Here is an 18,207-nt window from a genome sequence, read left to right as displayed (position 1 = left end):
CCAGAGGCTCCGACGTGGCAGTGGTCTGATGGCTCCTGACTGATGCCAGCAATTCCACTGGTACTTGTAAGCTCTTACTGCCCTGAGCAGGAGGGACCGGAGTGAAAAGACCAGAGGGAACTCAGAGGAAAATTAACTGCTGCAGCTGAGTGCGCTTGAGAATGAAACCATCCGAAGTTATCTTTAACCTTTTTACGTGAATATTGCCAGACAACATAGTGTATAAATTACATAATAAGTCTTTTTGATTCTGCACATTTCATTGCCATTTGTACTTGAAATTCAAACTTCAAAGTATTAACCCCTCATATTTGGATTCTTTATTAAAATAAATTGCTAAATTTTCTACAATGGCCAAATGTGCTCTTCCTGAAGAGGCTGATATAGAGCCTGATTCAGAACACTATGATATAAATATATTTATATGCATATATATGTGTATATTTGTGTGTATACAAGCATATATGTGCATATGAATATATCTTCATTTATATTTACTGAATGTTGCTCCTTCTGTTGCAGCTTAAAATGTGGCTAAAAAATAAATTTATACACCAAAGAGTAGTAACAACCCATCCACTTCCTCCACTGTCAGCCAATAGTGAGGAATTGCAGAACACCAAGCTGAAGAGCACACTTTAATTTGAAACCTGCCACATTAGCACTAGTGAGAACTTCTGTTCTGCTATATATCATAACCCACTGATTGAATCATTTAACTCCCCAAGACTATTCAGCAATGTTGCAGAGGAATGTTGGCTTAGAAGCAGTCAGAACTTGATAAAGCAGATTGAAGACCTTTGTACATATTGCAGCTCATGCTGAGAACTGAGCACAAAGAGGCAAATTGAGAAATCTTGCCAAGCACAACAGAAGGCATTTGCAAAAACACAGGGGTGGCTCTTTATAGCAAGAAGCTATGGAATTATGAAGGAGTGTCAGAATTACAGAGGCATCAACACCCTTTGGCTCAGGTTACTCTCCTTAGTGGACCTGGCCAAATGAAGCAGAATCCAGCTTTGAGGAAGGCAAATCAGAAAATACTCTGGTGGGGAAGAATAGATTTATTCTGTTTTAAGAAAAGACTGAGATCTAATTAACTCTGTTAACTCTAATAACCTGTTAATACAAGTTTGAAAGTCATTTATAGTTTCACAGATGTGTTATATATATGCACATATAATCAGAATTGTTCTCATTGATATGATAATCTAATGAAAAATGCAAGGTTAATAACCTTTCTTTATGTAAGTAATGGTAGGATTACTGCAAGATTCCAGGAACTATTGCATCTTCAGGAAAGGCTGTCTTTTATTTTTTATTCGCCTTAATGTCCTAGGTACTGAAAGGCAAAAAAAATCCTTTTACAAGAGCTTTTAGTTAGATATTTCACTGTTGCCTCATCTGATCCAACCTTTTGGTTCATTTAGCACCATGTCCAGTTGTATATTGAAAACTTCCAGTTGGGGGTACTCCACCATGTTCCTGGAGAGTTTATTCCAGGGATTTGTTGTTGCCACTGTAAAAAATTGTCTTTCTTATATTGAGATTAAATGCTCCCACTTTTTTTTCCATTAAGCAGTGCATATACAAAGTCCATTAAAATTAAGAAAGGTTTTGGGCAATTGATATTTCCCCACTTTTCAAAGTAAGCACCTTTGCTTTCAATATTAGTTATACACAACTGGCCTTCCATAATGCATATATTGGTAGCATTGAATTTGTATAGAATCGTAGCTTCAAATATAACTGAAACCTTCAGCTTCATGGTGTTAATTAACAAAAGCTGATGTATATCAGCATTGCCTTTTGACTGTGGTTGTGAACATGAAACAAACCAACCTGCTAGGGCTTGGAAACATTTTTCTCACAGAGATTTTGTTTGTTTATGGGCTAAGACTCTCTTTGGCTTATGCAACGCACACTGCACAAGTTTGTGGCCCAGAGAGGGCTAGGAGAGAGCACAAAACAAGCAGTGCCTGAACGCCGATATGTAAGGCAGAATGCCTTAGCAGTGGGAGGTGCAGCCACTCACAGGAGGTGACAGGGTTACCTGCAGTTTTCACCTTCATTACTGCTCCACATGGAGTAGTTGTATAAAAGCACCAGTTCAAAGAACTTGCAGGAAGTTGCAATCAGTCTTGCACAACTCTGGCAGAAAAATGTAAAAATGTTTTTCCCCTAATTGTTACTGTTTGGGATTTACTTGATAGGGTCACCTTAACAGTCCAGACTTTAAATATGAAACACTTAGGCCACAATCTCCCAGAGTATTCATGTATTTGTATTTGCTCATGTAAATGCTCCCAGGCTTTACTAGAACTAGAGATGGCGGGGAAAAGTTTTGAAATATCCTTTGTTATGTGTAAAAGCAAGAGCTAAAGAAGTGTCATGAACTCAGTAGAGATGTATAAATAACATTTAACTTTTGAATTGAGAGACACATGCAAATCTCCAAGTGATGACAGTGAGTAAAGCTCCATAAAAGCAGAGCAAGGGAGAGGAGTGAGGCTGTGAAGTGACACTGCAGTTTCAGGTATTATTCTGTGCCCATTCAGAACTGACTGTTCCTCACCTCCAAAATTCAGATGCCAGTTCCTGCTAGACTCAGAACTCAGCAAGAAATCTCTTGCTTTTACTTACTCTGGTATTTGTCTCTGTGGCCCATCCTCTCCTGGGGTGTACAAAGTGGCACCTCTGGCATCTCTGCTTCCATACCACCCTGCTGGGAAGAGCCAAACTAAGCAAACTGAAGGAGGATGGTGGCATCTCTCTGGAGCCAGTTATTGCCATTGCTGGTTTACAGCAGAGAAGCAAATAATGTTTGGTAAATGTTTCATTGGGGTCCTGTTATAAAAGCAACCAACAGCCTTGTGTGGCTTTGAAGTGCCCTTGTGCTGTCTCCATTCCTTTTAAGTGAACCCAGATTTCCACACAGATGGTGACAGAAGATTGTTAGCACCTTTATGGAAAACTCCTCTAAAACCTGTATCAGATTTGTCCCTTCAGGTTCAGATTTCCTAAATTGCAATTAAGACTGGGCTTGGTTTCTTCTATTTTTTATCCAGTTCAACTGAATTGAAAACCCACAAGTAAACAGTTTCTTCATTCTTTTGAGGTAGTCCAAGGTCTTGAGAAAACCTAGGAAATATTTAAGTGCTTTTGTTCATCCAGAAAAAAGAGCATAAACCCTGTACAGTCTGAATGTTGGACTTGTTTCAGAATTTAGGATTCTGTGAAACCTCATTGCTCTTGTACATATTTAACGTCTCAAAGGCTTCACTCTTTTCTACAAGCAATGGGCACTGACATATAAATTACAGAATCACAATCTTTGGGCTTAAATTCTGCTTCTTCCAGATTCATCACACAAATTAAAACAACTTTTTTGTTATAATTTCTTTTCAAAGAAAATTTTCACATACGTATAAAAGAAAATTCACTCTATATTCTATTCCACAAAAAGTATGCTTTTAAAGCTCTTTACTAAGTTTTCCAGTGTGGTGCATATATATATACACATAGAAACACACACCTATGTGTATATATAATTTTTTTTTTCTCAAGACATAACTCCTTTTTTAAGTAAGCGTCAGATTTGCTTCAGCTAAATGCTAGTCAAGCTAAGAAACTACATATTCAAGAGATACTTGCTAATGATTTGGAAAAATTAAACAATCTGAATTGTTTGAAGTTTGGGGCTATCATCTGAGGCATTTCAGTTCAAAAACCTTTTCAAAAATGCATCCACATTCTATTTCTGTGTCCAAGTCTAAAGAATACACATAACACATTTCAGAAACAGATGGATTATCAACATACTCAAATTTTTTGTTGCTTGGATAATTATGTGCATGAGTCTTCCTCAAGGTATTTGGCAAGAACATTTTCACGCTTGAGACCCTCTTGACATCTATTTGTGAACTTTATCTGTGTGAGTCATGCATGTATGTAAGTGCAGTTAGTTTTAAGTGCTTATTTTGAGAGAGAAAAGGAAATATATGCAGTGTTGCTGAATCCATAACATTATATGCATTCTACACAAGTACACAAGACACAAGTATTTATTAAAATAAAAAGCTTTAATGCTTTTGCATTTAAAAGACTTAGCAGAAAATAATTGCTACAAACATGCTACAACATACATGTTCAAAAAGTTTTCAGTGCTTTCTTTCAAAGTTCAGCATTTTGGCAAAAATAAGTTTTTCTGTATATACTTCAAAACTTGGCTATCATAATACTGATATAAAATACTTCATGTAAAGTCAGGTGCATAAAATACAATAAGTAATAAAACATACTGCTTGTATAAACATTTAAAGTATAAATTTCATTAGATAACATGCAAATACTGCAATATTTTAAATGGCACTTAAATATAGATACTGAGATTCTTTATATTTTGCATCCAATATGAGATTCTGAAATGTACAAAACTATAAAAAGAACACATCTCTTCACTGAAGTCAGGAACTAGCATAGAGCTTGATTGTCATTTTACAAGCAGTGAGCCCAAAGTCCTGCAAGTCTTCACTAGTCCAAGGAAAGATGTCTACTGAAATAGGCCCAGGGCTAGTTATTTTCTTCATAATAAAACATGAAAGCATATTTACATGAGAATAAACTCTTAAATTTTTGGTAAGGTAATTAAGTAGCAGCAATCTGTTTCTTCCAAAAATGATCTTTAAAATAGGTACATGCTTTCATTGTCACTGATATGCATCTGAATAATATAAAATTAGCATTCTTCAGTAAACTCAAAACACTGTTTAGTTCATGGCTGAAAAAACCCTGTAAGATCCCTTCTCCTCAAAATCGTAAATCCATAATGTCAGAACCTTCCAGAACATATTTATGTTTCCAATCTAATTGTGCTGAAACAGTCACCTGACTAGTTATGAATAAGAGAATAATCTTTTCACATTATTCAGATACTTTTAGTCCTTCATTGAAAAATGTAAGTTCACCAAATCTTCCACATTTTTTGTTTTCTGGTTCAGTGATCAACAACTCCATATGTCCTTCACAATACAAATGCCACAATACTCATGCATATTTCCCAAGCAGTTATATGCAGTATCTCAATACTGATGACAAGGGGAATAGAAGGCTTAGGAATAGGGAGTGCAGAGCAGGCACCACTTGAGCAGAAGCGGAAGAAATGCTATATGAAACTTGTACTTGAGATGCAATTAGAGCTGACAGTGGCACATGTGATGCTAATGTTGGGCTGTCCGAATTGATCAGAGACTCAATCTTCTCTGCCTCTTTATTGCAGGCTTCAATCTAGAGGGAAAAAAAGTTATTATTTATCTTCTTACCATGTAAAATGCCAATGCAAAAATATTCTCATCAGCACATAATATTTATATAATTTTGGGGAGCACTTGGAAAACAGATCAGAGGTACTATAAAAACTCCTGTGGAAGCCCTGAGCAGTAGAAAAGGAAAAGGAATGAAGCTATACAAGTCAGTGTGGGATGATACATTTTGAATGTTGATGCAAAAAAGCCCACAGTGAATTATCACTAAAGAAAGTGCCTCTAAAACTGAGAACTTCCTTCCTGATTGACCAACTTAATTCCTTGAAGTCTGCAATGGTGAAAAAACCCAGATTTTCTCCTTCCAGGGATTTTTATTCCAAATGAGAGATAACTGACTTTGTTTATGGGAAAGGGAGAAAAGAATGGAAGTAACAGAACGTGGGAAACCGCAGGTTTCCATTCCCCCACTGGCATGATGCTATTAATGGATTTCTGTTAGGAAATTAATTTTTTCCACTTCATTTTCTACTGCACCCTTTAAAAGCATTAGAAGCTGCCTCTGGTGAAGTTTAAGCTTGACAAGCTTAATATCTGGAGGTCCAAAGCTTTGAAAGTTGAGAAGTGTCTAGCTCAGCAATGGGTGCCACCAATGAGATAAGCAGTGGTGGCCTCCTCCCCCCAGGAATCTGACAGCACTTGCTGCAGATGGGAGTGAGAAATGACCAGGCTGAATGACCAGGCTGGCAAGACTTTCCTTCCTAAGTCCTGGAAAACATTTTGGGCTATTTCTGCTAGAGAAGGAGACAGAAGTTGGAGCTGAGTAGGACATAAAAGGGCATGAGCAATGAAATGACACACAATGTATCTGCCTGAGAAACAAGCACCATCCTACACATACAGAAGTCAAGCAAATTAATGCTGGGTAGACAAAATAATAACATCATCTACCTGCAATGGTTTGGGGTTCTGATCCACAGGAATGATGAGAATTACAATTTCTGATTCTATGCTTAAGTATCCAAACACATCACACTGTGGCACTGACACATGCAGGCGGATTTTTTCAAGTATATCAAGTACCGTTATTGGCTTTTTATTCGTTACCTGGAAGAAAACAGAGAACTCTGTGGATGATGTGATATTATGTAAAATTCCCAGTTTTATAACATTATGTCATGCCAGAAAGTATGTTTCAGCCATTCCAAACTCTACTCTTAATGCTAGCAAAAGACCTAAAGGATTCAATGTTTCTAAAACATCATTCAAAGAAATGATTCCCTGATTCCAAAAAAAATAACCCCTCCAAAAATGTGAAAAAAAAAAAAAAAGTTAAGGAAAGAAAGAGGAAAAATATATTAACTGTGGTTTTGATATGTGTTGGCCACCTTCATGGTTAGTGTCTATGCATCACGTACCTCAAAATAATGTAACTGGTTATCTGTTACACTGGTTACAGTGGTTTGTGCTCCCACACTGGAAAACAAGAGGCAGAGCAGCCCTAGATTTATAGAACTCTGTAGTATTTGAAGGAGTTTTTTCTCACATGAACCAGGTGTCTGAACTAAAAGAGGCAGACATTACAATCCAGGTATTAGGGTGCTTAGTAGGTGAGAGCAGTTATCACCAACTACTTGAATAAGACCAATACATTTCTTTAACTAGAAAGCCTTCTTCTAACAGAAACTAAAAATTCTTCTTCACAGTCACATATTGTAATGTATGAACTGAGAAGCTGCAGTAGCCACTATGACCCTGGTACCACTAGAGATGACAATTGGACAGCTATCCATGATGCAGTCATGACCCTACAGATTCTGTTATTCAGCAAAATTGGTCAGCACACATACACAGCATCTATAAACATAAAATCTCTGACAGGAAAGCAGTAGAATCATAGATCACAGTAGAATCATTTAATTTGTCTGCATTATTACAATTCAAAAACTGCAAACTGCAGTATTACAAACTGCAAACCTGAGTCTGCTTGTTTGTGCATAATCTAATTCTGTTTTGCTTTGGATTACAATTCAATTTATGATTCAGATAAAGAAATAAAGGAAAGTATAAGCAGTATAAGGAAAAAAAACACCCTACAATCACAAATAACAACTAAAAATAATAGCTTTTATAACATGTTAACCTTTCAGGAGGAAGTGCATGGTAACTTGACTTTTCATATACCACTTAACATTAGGCATGATTGAACTGTTTACCCTTGCAAAATTATCCAGCTTGTCTTTGTCATATAAGATTCTCAGCATTCCAGCACATAGTGGACAGCAGGCTCCTATGTGAATTAAAGAAATCTCAGTAATAAAAACAAATAGTCTTTTCACTTTTAAGTTAGCAAGAGTCAAAATTTGAATATTAACTGAAAATGAAAACAGTAAAATTACTAAAGCAAATGTTTCAATTTGACAGCAGAATTGCACATTTCTTATGTTCTTTTAATATTGAAAACATTTATAATGCAAAATCAGTTACCTTTTGACACACATTTACTACTATCAGCAAGAAGCAAAAAGATGAATTTTAATTATTTTTAAAATCCTTCATTATTGTAAACTAAAAACTGGAGGCACTGTGTGTACCACAAGATTTTGCATGGATGCATGCATATCACCTACAGAAATGATGGATTTCAAGAGCTAATAGTGTTAGTACATGACAGAAGCATTTATGCACATTGCAAGCATTAATTTCTGCAGTTACACCATGTTGGAGAGTAAAATCTTTAGATAACAAGCGAGAAAAAGTGCTTGTCTGACAGACATTGTATTTCTCCGACTGTTTTTCTTCACCATGTCAGAAACCAAAGGGACAATATTTCAACTTTCTATCCATGCCTCTATATGAAATCCACTCTCCAACTTACATGTAATTCACATTCACAGAGTGACATTTACAGTACTAAATGTGATTATAAAACATGAAGACCTTTTTCAAAGGGGGTGACAAAGGAGAAAAATAAAACATATATTTCAAGAACAGAGCTTTTCTTGCTCTGTGTATTACCTATGATTAGTTATTGTTTCATAAAGGAAGCACTTGTGAAAACAATAAAAAAGTGGCTCAAGCTAGCACACTGCAAAACTACTGCTGTCTTCTACAGCATTGTGAATACATGCGGTATTTTACTCTGTCTTCTAATTAAATACAATCTTTGCCCTTCTGGGAACCCTATGCTGATGACAGCTCAGCATTCCACTATAGTATCTGTGCTGCCACTTCCGAAAAATTACTCGCTGGATTCCTAGAAGCATCGTACCCTGGACACCACAGAGCTCACTGCCAGTCTCTAAGAGACCAAAGGAGCATCCCCCTAAAGCCAAGGCCTTTCCACTTCAGGTTTACTCATCTGAGTCCCGTTACTGGCTTGTTTTAGCTCTGAGCAGAGTCATTACTTTACGCTTTCTGTTAATACAACATTCTAAAGGCTGCGTTTTGTTCCAAGTATCGCCCTGTTTTTCCCCAGAGCCCAGGGCACTCTCCCCTCTCTGCAGGGACCCGCCTCACCTGGCGCAAGGACTGGTTTGCAGGCGGTGGCAGAGAGCTGGGGGCAGCTGACGAAGGCACACTCGGAATGGAAGCCGTGGTCGGAGAGCACGCCCACGGCCTGGCAGTGCCCCTGGTAGTCCACGGCCACGCGGTCGGCGTAGGCGGCGCAGACGCTGCCGTAGGTCTCCCCGTTGTGCCCGCACACCGGCTCCAGCGACCTGCAGAAGGGCTGCAACGCACAGCAACGCCCGCAGCGTCAGCTCAGCCCTGCTGCACAAGCTGCTGAGTAGTTTCAACACAAGGAAAGCCAAAGTTTATGGGAATTCACTACTAATGTTGTCAGAATTTTGAAAAGGTAGGAAAGCCAGAGGAAATAACCTGCTAGTTTATGAATGGGCCATAAATGAGAAGGATAAGTACTTCAAGAAGGTGACAGAGTTTGGGAAATGCACAATAAAACATATTTCAGAAACTAACAACTTTTGTTCTGTCCAATGCTTAAATAAAATGACCGTATTTAAATTAACTTTACTATACCTTAAAATATTATATTAATAAAATTAATTTGTTAACAACTCATTTGTAACTTATTCATTCATCTTAGTGTTGTTTTGTGTACTTAAAATTTAGTGTGCGTGCACATGTGTTTCTAACAGTTGTATATTTTTATATATCACTTATTTACCTATATTTCTTATATTTGTGTATGTGTTATTGTAAGGTGACAGAAGTGGCTCATCCAACACCACCATACAGAGTGGTGGGATGCAAAAACTAAACCTAATTTTAATCCTTCTCAAGGACTAATATGAAGACTAATCCAATGCACACTAACTAGGAAATTATTACACACTGCCTAGTCTGTAAATAGATCCTGAGCAATGAACTTGGTAAACCTGAGGCACAATCACACAAAAGGTAAAGACTTTGTATGACTGAGCATTATTTTATATTTAAACAAGTTTAAGTCAGTAAGAATTAGCATTTAAGTAACCATGGAACTGCACTAATTACTGCAACACACCTTAGCGTGCAAGCTTTAATAGCATATATAGGAAGATATAAATATCAAGAGTATTACCCCCAAGAAAGCATAAGTAGAACTTTTGATTGGCTGTGAGACAACTGTTAACTAAAGCAGAGAAAGATTTGACAAAATTCTGAAGATTGTGAAATTATTTTTATATTAGTTAAAAATAAGTTTTTAAATTACTACTTTTTATTAGAACACTTTATAAGCTATAAACCCCAAAAATAATACTTAAAAAAACACCCAAAGAAACAAACCCCATTTTAAAAAATAAAAATAGTTAAGTTGAACACCAAGGAACAAAGAAGATTTGATACTTATTGCCAGAACCACTTCCTACCTGGCATGGTCCTTGGTATGCTAAACTTTTTCCTTTTTGGTACAAAGTACACAAGTTAGTATATTCCACATTGTCTGTGTCACAAACAGGATCCCGTGTCTGGTCACAATTTAACTGCCTTGGCACACATTCATGCTGGCTGCATTCAAACTTCTCAAAACTGGTCAAGCAAACTTGTTTCTTTGGTATGCACCTGCAGAAAGCCATAATAATTTCATGTCATGTCATGGGATTATTTTTTGAGGGAAAATATTTTCAGTGAAATTTTCTCCAGTGCTTCTGTGGTTCAGCAGAGCGGCAGGAAATACAAGTGATAGAACGCTCTGAATAGCCCTTTTCAGATCTCATCACAAACCTGGGTCAGTTTCACACCTCGTTTACTCAATGTATGTCAACACAACTGCGGTTTCCACTAACATTTATCTTTTACCAAGTATTTTTCAATGGATTACTGACAAATGCTTGGAAAAACTTCTTACCTACTCCAACACTTCATTTTGTAGATGAATATTTAGAAACATGTAGGCTACAGAAAACATGGAACAGCAAGAATAAAAGATTCTATTGCAGAGGTCTAGTCTTGCCCTTCTTTGAGAAAGGGGTGAAAACAAGACCTACAAGATTATATGGTTTCAATTACAAATATCTAATTGGATTCTAGCTTTGGAGGTTTGGAATATTGTACGACATTCCATCTAGAGGATGATTGCAAACAGAAAAATCTTGTATTTACCCTTTCTTACCATCCATTCCTCTGCACGCTTCAGAGACAAGAACAGACAGAAAACCAGCACAATTTCTTTCCCTTTTCAATAAAACATGTACCTTCCACAATCTTATCTGCAAAAAATTTGACATAGGCCCTGCAAGGCATCCCTCTGCTACAGAAATGCCAGCCAATGCAGTCTGCTGAGCAGGCTGATAAAAGGTCTCATGGCCTCTCTGGAAAACTCCCTCCTTCAATAAATTACAGCAGTGCTGCCACCACTGGAAAATGCACAATATGTCCTTATTCTCTCTGAGTGCTGCGCTCCCATGCATTACAGACACGCCTTTGATATTAGGGAAGGGTCGGAAATTCTGAGATTTAAACACTTCACAAGTGGAATATAAGATCCTAAAGACATTCCAAGTGCATCAGGGGTACTTTCAGATGAGCATGTTCAGTTTGAGCAGTATTATCAAACTGACCCAGAAAAATGTATTGTGTACAGACCTTTACTGAAACTACAAGTTGAGGTTCTAACCATAATGGTATTTTGAAAAACTGGAAAGCCTCTATGTACTCTCCAAATTTCAAACACAAAAGTAAAAAAATGTTTATCCACAATGCAGGTTTGAAATTCCAATTTTGAATGCCATTATGGCTGTAACAGCTACAAAATTACAGTGTTTTCTCAGTATTTTTCTGCATCATGGCATTTTAAGTGCAGAAAAAAGAAAAAACCCTAAAATTGCTACAATCAGCTTTCATAAAAGCACAATATTACACAACTTATTTTGAACTTTCTTTCAAAACAGAAAAATGCACTAATTCAAAGGAGACTGCAATATTGCACAACACAGGGAAAATTGGAAGACAGAGACCAATATTGTGAGCCACAGACTCTGTAAGAAAGGTCAGATTTTTTTTTTCCCTCACACTAGTACAAAGCATACTTTTGTTTTAATATATTTGTCTATGCAGATTCTACTTTTCTTGATATTAAAAAAAACAGAGGTTGTACAGACATAGTTTTCACAAGATTTCAGCCTAAGAAAAAGAAAGGGTGATTGATATTTTCCTATTTTAGAGACAAAAAGCACAGATTACTGAATGAATAAGCAAGACTGACTCCAAGTCTTGAAGTCAGATGTGGGTCTTCTTTGTAAACTACTAAAAGGTGTGAAACAAAGTCGTAAAATGACAGTTATTGCCATTTTGACAAAATTTGATTCTCCCACTTTTGAAAGTATATGTGAAGTCTTCTTTATTGCTAAACTGAGATCGGCATAATGAATTTAATTGACATAGCATTACAAAACTGGAACCAAGAACTAGCAGTTATTACAGTCCAATATTACTAATGATGATAAATAAAAAGCAGCTACTTCAAACTGTTATTTTCATTGGAATAGCCTCAAGTAGAATGCTACAATATACAACACATTCAAAGAACACATAAATCTGCTTTATGAGTGGATGAAGCCAAAGAAAAGCTGAAAAACATATTCTGCTTTTACCTTTGATTCTTATTACAAGGGTTTGGGTTGCAAGGATCCTTGGAAATACATGATCCAAATTCAAACTGGTTGTCATGGAGCCCCACGCAGCGAGCTATGCACGCGCTGGGATATGTGCGCCCGTTCTGGCCACAGACTGGGACAAACTGGTCCACACAGTTACAGGGCAAACCTGCAAGAGCAACACACAGAACAGGGACTGGGTGCACACTCATTTTCCACGACACAAGATACATAATGTGCCACTGAGGCATCTCGCCTTCAGCCCCTTTCTCCTACCTGCCATTTAGCAATGCTGGAGCACAAGGAGCAGGAAGAGAAGTTTGTGTCCTGCCTCTTTGCTCATTCTACTCAGCTTTCTCCATTTTTCCCCTAAACTCTTTATCTCTCATACCTAGTGCACCCTGTCTCTACTTATTTTTACATATTACTTGAGGTCTTATTTTTCAGTATTGATTTTCTTTTTTAAAATATGTGCTTATTCCTGCAGTGCAGGTTGGACGTGAGAAAAATAAATAGTTTAAAAAACATAATAAAAACAAACTATCGGGTGCTTTCCATTAATACTGCAGAAAGAATTTAGTTGATAATTCCTGCTCTAAAAATACTCAAGAGTTTTCATGGTTTGGAAAGTTACCTGTAAACTTCCGACGTTCATCCTCTGAGCTGTGCTCAGTTAGGCACTGACGTGTCGAACAAATCAAGTTTCCAGCAAAACAGGAACAGACGTTGCAATCTATGTTAAAGGAAGCTCCATGGCCTTCAAATAAATTAAGTAAATACATACAATTAATGCAAATAGACCCAAAACCTACATATTCATATGCACTACACAGATATTACATTCTCATTAATTGCTTCTTTTCAGTAATTTCTCTTTTCAGTATATTTTCCCAATGAAATTTCATTCCTTTTTTTTTTTTTCAATAGATTTCAAGTTTTGCTTTATTCACTTACAGAAAAGTCTGTTCACATGTGTTTTTGATTAATTAGTTAACGACAGAAGCAAGCACTTAGTCCTTTCAAAGCCTGTATAAATTAGGTGTTCCATTTATTTTTTTTAAGAACAATAAATTCTGGCTAGCAAGTTTCATATTTTCTTAAAGGTAAAGCTTTTGTAAAGACACATTCTTCTAAATTAAATTTACATAAGCTTCCTAAACTTTTAGTCTCACACATAAAGCACAACTTGTGTCTGTCAAGAGGTAAAAGTTCCTATGCTTCATTCTAGCCTTCATTGGATTGGAATGTATTTTATAAGTCAGTAACATCTTCACACCTGAATCTAAGAATCAAACTACAAACTTAGAGGATTTTTCTTCAATTTAGCAACTCCAGTTTGGTTTTCTGAACTGCCCATATGACTGCCCTTCACCAAGATATATGCTTGATATCACATCAATTCATGTCGAAGACAGACTCTGATCTATCTGTAATCAAACTGGTTATTGAAGACTACCAACAAGTACACAGCTCTTGAGGAAAACGTAATAGTAATTACCTTACAAAATAGGGTAATTCCCTCTCATCTCTTTTCAAAAGGTTGAGATTGAGAATAAAAATTTAAAAAAAAATATTACACAGGCACATGGAAATCCCTCAAGACTGGAGCAATTCAGAACACAAATGAGGGCAGAACAAGAGGGGGTGGGAGGAAGGCCTCTGCAGCACAAAAAGCTCTCTTTACACCACAGTTACTTCTCAAAGGAGCAAAGAATTTGCCAGCAGAGAAGAAGAAAAGCTTAGAAGCTTTAATGCCAAACCCAGGATCTCAGGTGATTCTTCTGAGTACCTAACTTTGGATCCACCTGAAAACTATGCAGTGCTATTGTCTTTCATTGTCAAAGAGTGCACACAGCAACCCGTCCTCATCAGTAATCATTTCATTGGTTGGAGTCAACTCACAACACAAAAAAACCACCAGCATTATTCAAAACATTCAGAGTTGTTTTCTTTATAGAGAATGGTTTTAAAAAACACAGTTCAGATGTTATGTCTAAACCCCTTTTTTATATGACTGACATATAAATCAATGAAATATAGTTACTGCAAAATATTTACATGGTGACCATAAACTTTTAATTCTTTGCTTTCAATGCATCATCTTAACAAATTTGGAACCTAGTAATTTTTATTTTTTATTACATAATACCTAGAGTCTTAATCACCACAAACACTTCATAAGTCACTATGGCAAAAGAGGACACTGTCTGGTTGCTGTAGCTTGTTTGTTTGTATTTAAATGGACAGCACTTAGTGAAAACCTACAGCTACACTGTATTTGTTAACAACTGTATCTTAAAAGCATCCACTTTCACCAGATATTTTCTACAACTGCCCATCAAATATATTGCTAATGTTAAGATGTTTTCATTGTTCTGCTTCCATGAACAAATAGTACCAACTCTGAAAAAATAAAAAAAAACAAAATAACAGAAGAAAAGTTTTAAGTATGTTTGGCTGCCTTTTATCTTCTTTGGACAAAAAACAAAAAAACACATTCCAAAATCCCCCATTCCATTCCCTGGAATACTGCAGGCAGACTTTCCTGAGTGATGAAAATAATAGTTCAATTGCTTATTTAGCTCAACGTGGTATCTTTTGTGAGAAAGAAATATCCCAATTTCCTGCTCTTTCATGATTTAGGTTTTGGTTCCCAATCTGAAAATTATGTTTGTGACAAATGAAACTACAATAAGTGCCTTGCTTCTTAAGTTTTACTTAATGTGAAAATAACTCATATCACATGGTAAAAAAGAAACCTCAGTTATTTTGGACTCATGAGATATTTTTACCTTGCTTTATCTCTGCTTGTACAACAGTCTGACAGTAGTTTAAAAGGGCTGATTTACAGACACCAAACAATGTCCACTGCTGAGATATGCAACTGTTCACCAGCAGAATATCTCTTGCTTGCTGATTAAAAGACACCAATTTCAGATAGGTCACAGCTCAGCACAAACTCCATTTTATATTCAAGACCTTTTGTAAGTTCCCCCCTACCTTAGTAGAAGCTTTTCTTTTGTTTTTTTTTTTTTTTTTTTCTTTTCTTTTTCCAAGATTATAATGTCAGTCTGCATGACAAAAATACACATTTAAAGCTCTAAAGCAAAGAGTAAATCTAAAAATAAATCAATATAGCCTTCTACGAACCTGTCACATCTCCTTGAACTCCTTTGACGGTCAGATTAGATAGAACCCAATTAATCCTTGTTACCCATGCCAATTTAAACAGGAAGCTGCTATGGTGAGGAAGACTTTAAAAAGCCACAGTGTTCAATGCGCCTTCATCATCATGTAGTTGCTTACACGTTTATTTTTAGGCATATGTTAGCCCCATGGATAAATATCTTAAACTGTAATTCTTACATAACAATGAGATTATGCAAAATTTATTAGGGGATGTTTAGTGGAAGAGCCAAAGAAAAGGAAAAGGAGGAATTAGGATGAATTAAGTAGGAAGATGTGTGGGAAAGCAAAGGGACAAGGGGAAAAAAAGAATGGTTCAGTGTAGACAGGTAGCTGGACAGTATGCTTTTCTCACTAAACCCCATACTTGATCACCACAACCTATCCTATATTTTTATCTAATCCCATTTTTACACTTTTAAGATGTGTGCTTTCTACTCTAAATAGTTGCATGAATATTTACAAACCTTAAGCTGAATGAATCAGTGTAGCAGACAGAGGCCCTGCAAGGCCTCCCTGATGGTCACTCACCTAAGATAAGAAATGCCCAGTCACGGTGACTGGACCAAAGAAGCTCCTCTTCTGCATTCAGACCCTTGTTATCTCTCTGTAAGGCTATAGGTTGTATTCTCCTCAACCCTGGCCACTGGACAATTTCCAACACCCCTGTACCCTATATCAACCCGTGTCAGGGTCACTTGGCAAGACCCCAACAGTGTGAAAATCCTTTTTCTCCTAGCCCAGCTGCTGAAGAAGAGGTCTGGAATGCATGAAGCCGAGTTTTCAAGGTTGTTTATTTTTCCTTATCTATAATAGCTTCTCTCTGACCTGCCGAGGTCCAGCTAGCACAGAAGCCATGGCAGTCTCCTCTGAGCCCCGGGCGTCTCTCACATTATATGCTCAAAACTACGTGCACTATGTTTACAGTTCCTGTACCAATACCTAAGATCTATGTTGGACAGTGTGTCCCTATCCTAGACCAATAGAAAAGTGTCACCATCACACCAAGACATGGAGGAAGAGAAGAAGGAAGGCTAGGGCACACCCAGATTCCTCCATCTTGTACCCCTGAATTTCATTCTAAAAAATCCCAAAATTCTGCTTTTCCACCCTGTGTCACTTTCTTTATTACATCATTCAAACCCTTTTTGCTTGTAATTCCTCATATAAGGTCAGCAGTCTCTCCCATGGGTTAAAATAGAATCCACAGGTGTTTTTCATTTGCTGCCAAGGTTCCTGGGCTCTTTCCCAGGGGCTCAAGTCATCCAGGCAGCCAGAGGGATGCTCTGGACTCTGACAAACCCCCATTCTCTGCCCAGTTTGGCAGAACTGTCCCTGCACCCCTTCACAGGAGCTGAAATTAAAGGACACCGCTGTGGAACCACATACAGACTTCTCCTCTCTCCATCTCCCTGTGTCTGTCTGAGGAACTGGCGAGCACAGAGCAAAATCACTGAGAGCTGGATTTACCAGAGCTGAAATCACTGAGAGCTGGATTTACCAGAGCTGAAATCACTCCAGAGTGGCTCGCTAGTTGCCTGTGGCTGGGAGCTGAGCCGAGGGACCCAGCCAGGCTGAGCCCAACAGCCCAGCGCTATCCCGACACCCACGGCAGCGGCTGCTGGGGGTCGCATGGACCCCCTGCTCCAGACTGCATTATATCAGTAAGCAGGGAGAGAGGTCTTTGTGCCACCTACCGGAGTGGAAACACAATCCTTGGGAGTTCACTGGTCCAGATGCCACAAGTCAGTAGAAGGAAGAAAAAACCCCCAACAAATCCAAAACAACCCCTCACAAACCATTTGGAGCTAGTAGAGAAATCATCCCATGCTAAAAAGAAATACTGTACTGAGAATACCCTTCACACAGGACTGTGATTGATTTGAGACAGGCACAGTTCAGTACTGATTTCAACAGTGGAACCTTCCAGCATATGTCAGACTTAACCCAGTACTAAATAGAGGGATGTAATCATCAGCTTTTGTATTTTCTAATACTCTGAATTATGTAGCTCAAAAATTCCTTAGGTAAGGAGCAGGTGCTGGATACATCACTGTTTTATTACTCACTTTTCCTTTGTCCTCCAACAATGCATGATTTCTGGAGGTCAACACAATGCATTTCCATACAGTTCTCCAGCAATCCACTGTGTCCACAGGTACAAATCTTGTAACACCCAACATCACCAGCTGAGGATGGAACTTGGATAAGTGTACCTTGTCGGACAATAAAATCGGAGGCTTCTCCCAGTTTGCAGCCTGAATACAAGGAAAAATTTTAGCTCATAAGTAGTAAACACGTGGGCAAAGTGCCACTACTGAAATTAATTACTACACTGACTTGTAAAAAATATAAGGTGTTCTTGAGCAGCCTTACTCTTGCCCTTACATTCACCCATTTCACAGAGGCAACAAGCAGCACAAATAGAAGACAATTGCTTGAGACAAAGTTCTAAAGTATCTGTAAAGAGGTTACTTTTGAGAAATAGACTTGAAATTACAATAATTCTCAAGTATTTTAATTTTTCAGCTCTGTAGTAGTATGAAACATGTTATGTAACAAATACTCCATGTGCTTCACCATCTCCAATACAGAATTTGAATTAAAGGGTCTAGCAAGCAAAGCTCAGTTATTTCCCTTCTCTCACATATTTTATTGTGCCT

The 18,207-nt window shown here is 37.5% G+C and overlaps 1 protein-coding gene across 3 annotated transcripts in view; it reads right to left on the bottom strand.

The window, feature by feature from the left end:
- Window positions 1-4,063: 4,063 nt before the first annotated feature.
- Window positions 4,064-18,207, bottom strand: part of RECK (reversion inducing cysteine rich protein with kazal motifs) — a 47,749-nt gene continuing 33,605 nt past the window's right edge. For all 3 annotated transcript variants that reach the window (XM_077785458.1, XM_031503957.2, XM_077785456.1), the window contains 8 exons: window positions 17,614-17,802; window positions 12,993-13,115; window positions 12,356-12,527; window positions 10,133-10,325; window positions 8,781-8,991; window positions 7,478-7,551; window positions 6,213-6,368; window positions 4,064-5,286 (listed from right to left, as the gene is read on the bottom strand). In XM_077785458.1, coding sequence (XP_077641584.1) covers window positions 5,068-5,286; window positions 6,213-6,368; window positions 7,478-7,551; window positions 8,781-8,991; window positions 10,133-10,325; window positions 12,356-12,527; window positions 12,993-13,115; window positions 17,614-17,802 — 1,337 coding nt within the window. In that variant the 3' untranslated portion in view covers window positions 4,064-5,067. The remainder of the gene's footprint in view (window positions 5,287-6,212; window positions 6,369-7,477; window positions 7,552-8,780; window positions 8,992-10,132; window positions 10,326-12,355; window positions 12,528-12,992; window positions 13,116-17,613; window positions 17,803-18,207) is intronic.

The sequence above is a fragment of the Lonchura striata genome, chromosome 1 (genome assembly GCF_046129695.1).
Source record: "Lonchura striata isolate bLonStr1 chromosome 1, bLonStr1.mat, whole genome shotgun sequence".
Lineage (NCBI taxonomy): Eukaryota > Metazoa > Chordata > Aves > Passeriformes > Estrildidae > Lonchura > Lonchura striata.
The sequence above is the reverse complement of the archived record's forward strand: the minus strand, read 5'-3'. Positions and strand labels throughout refer to the sequence as shown.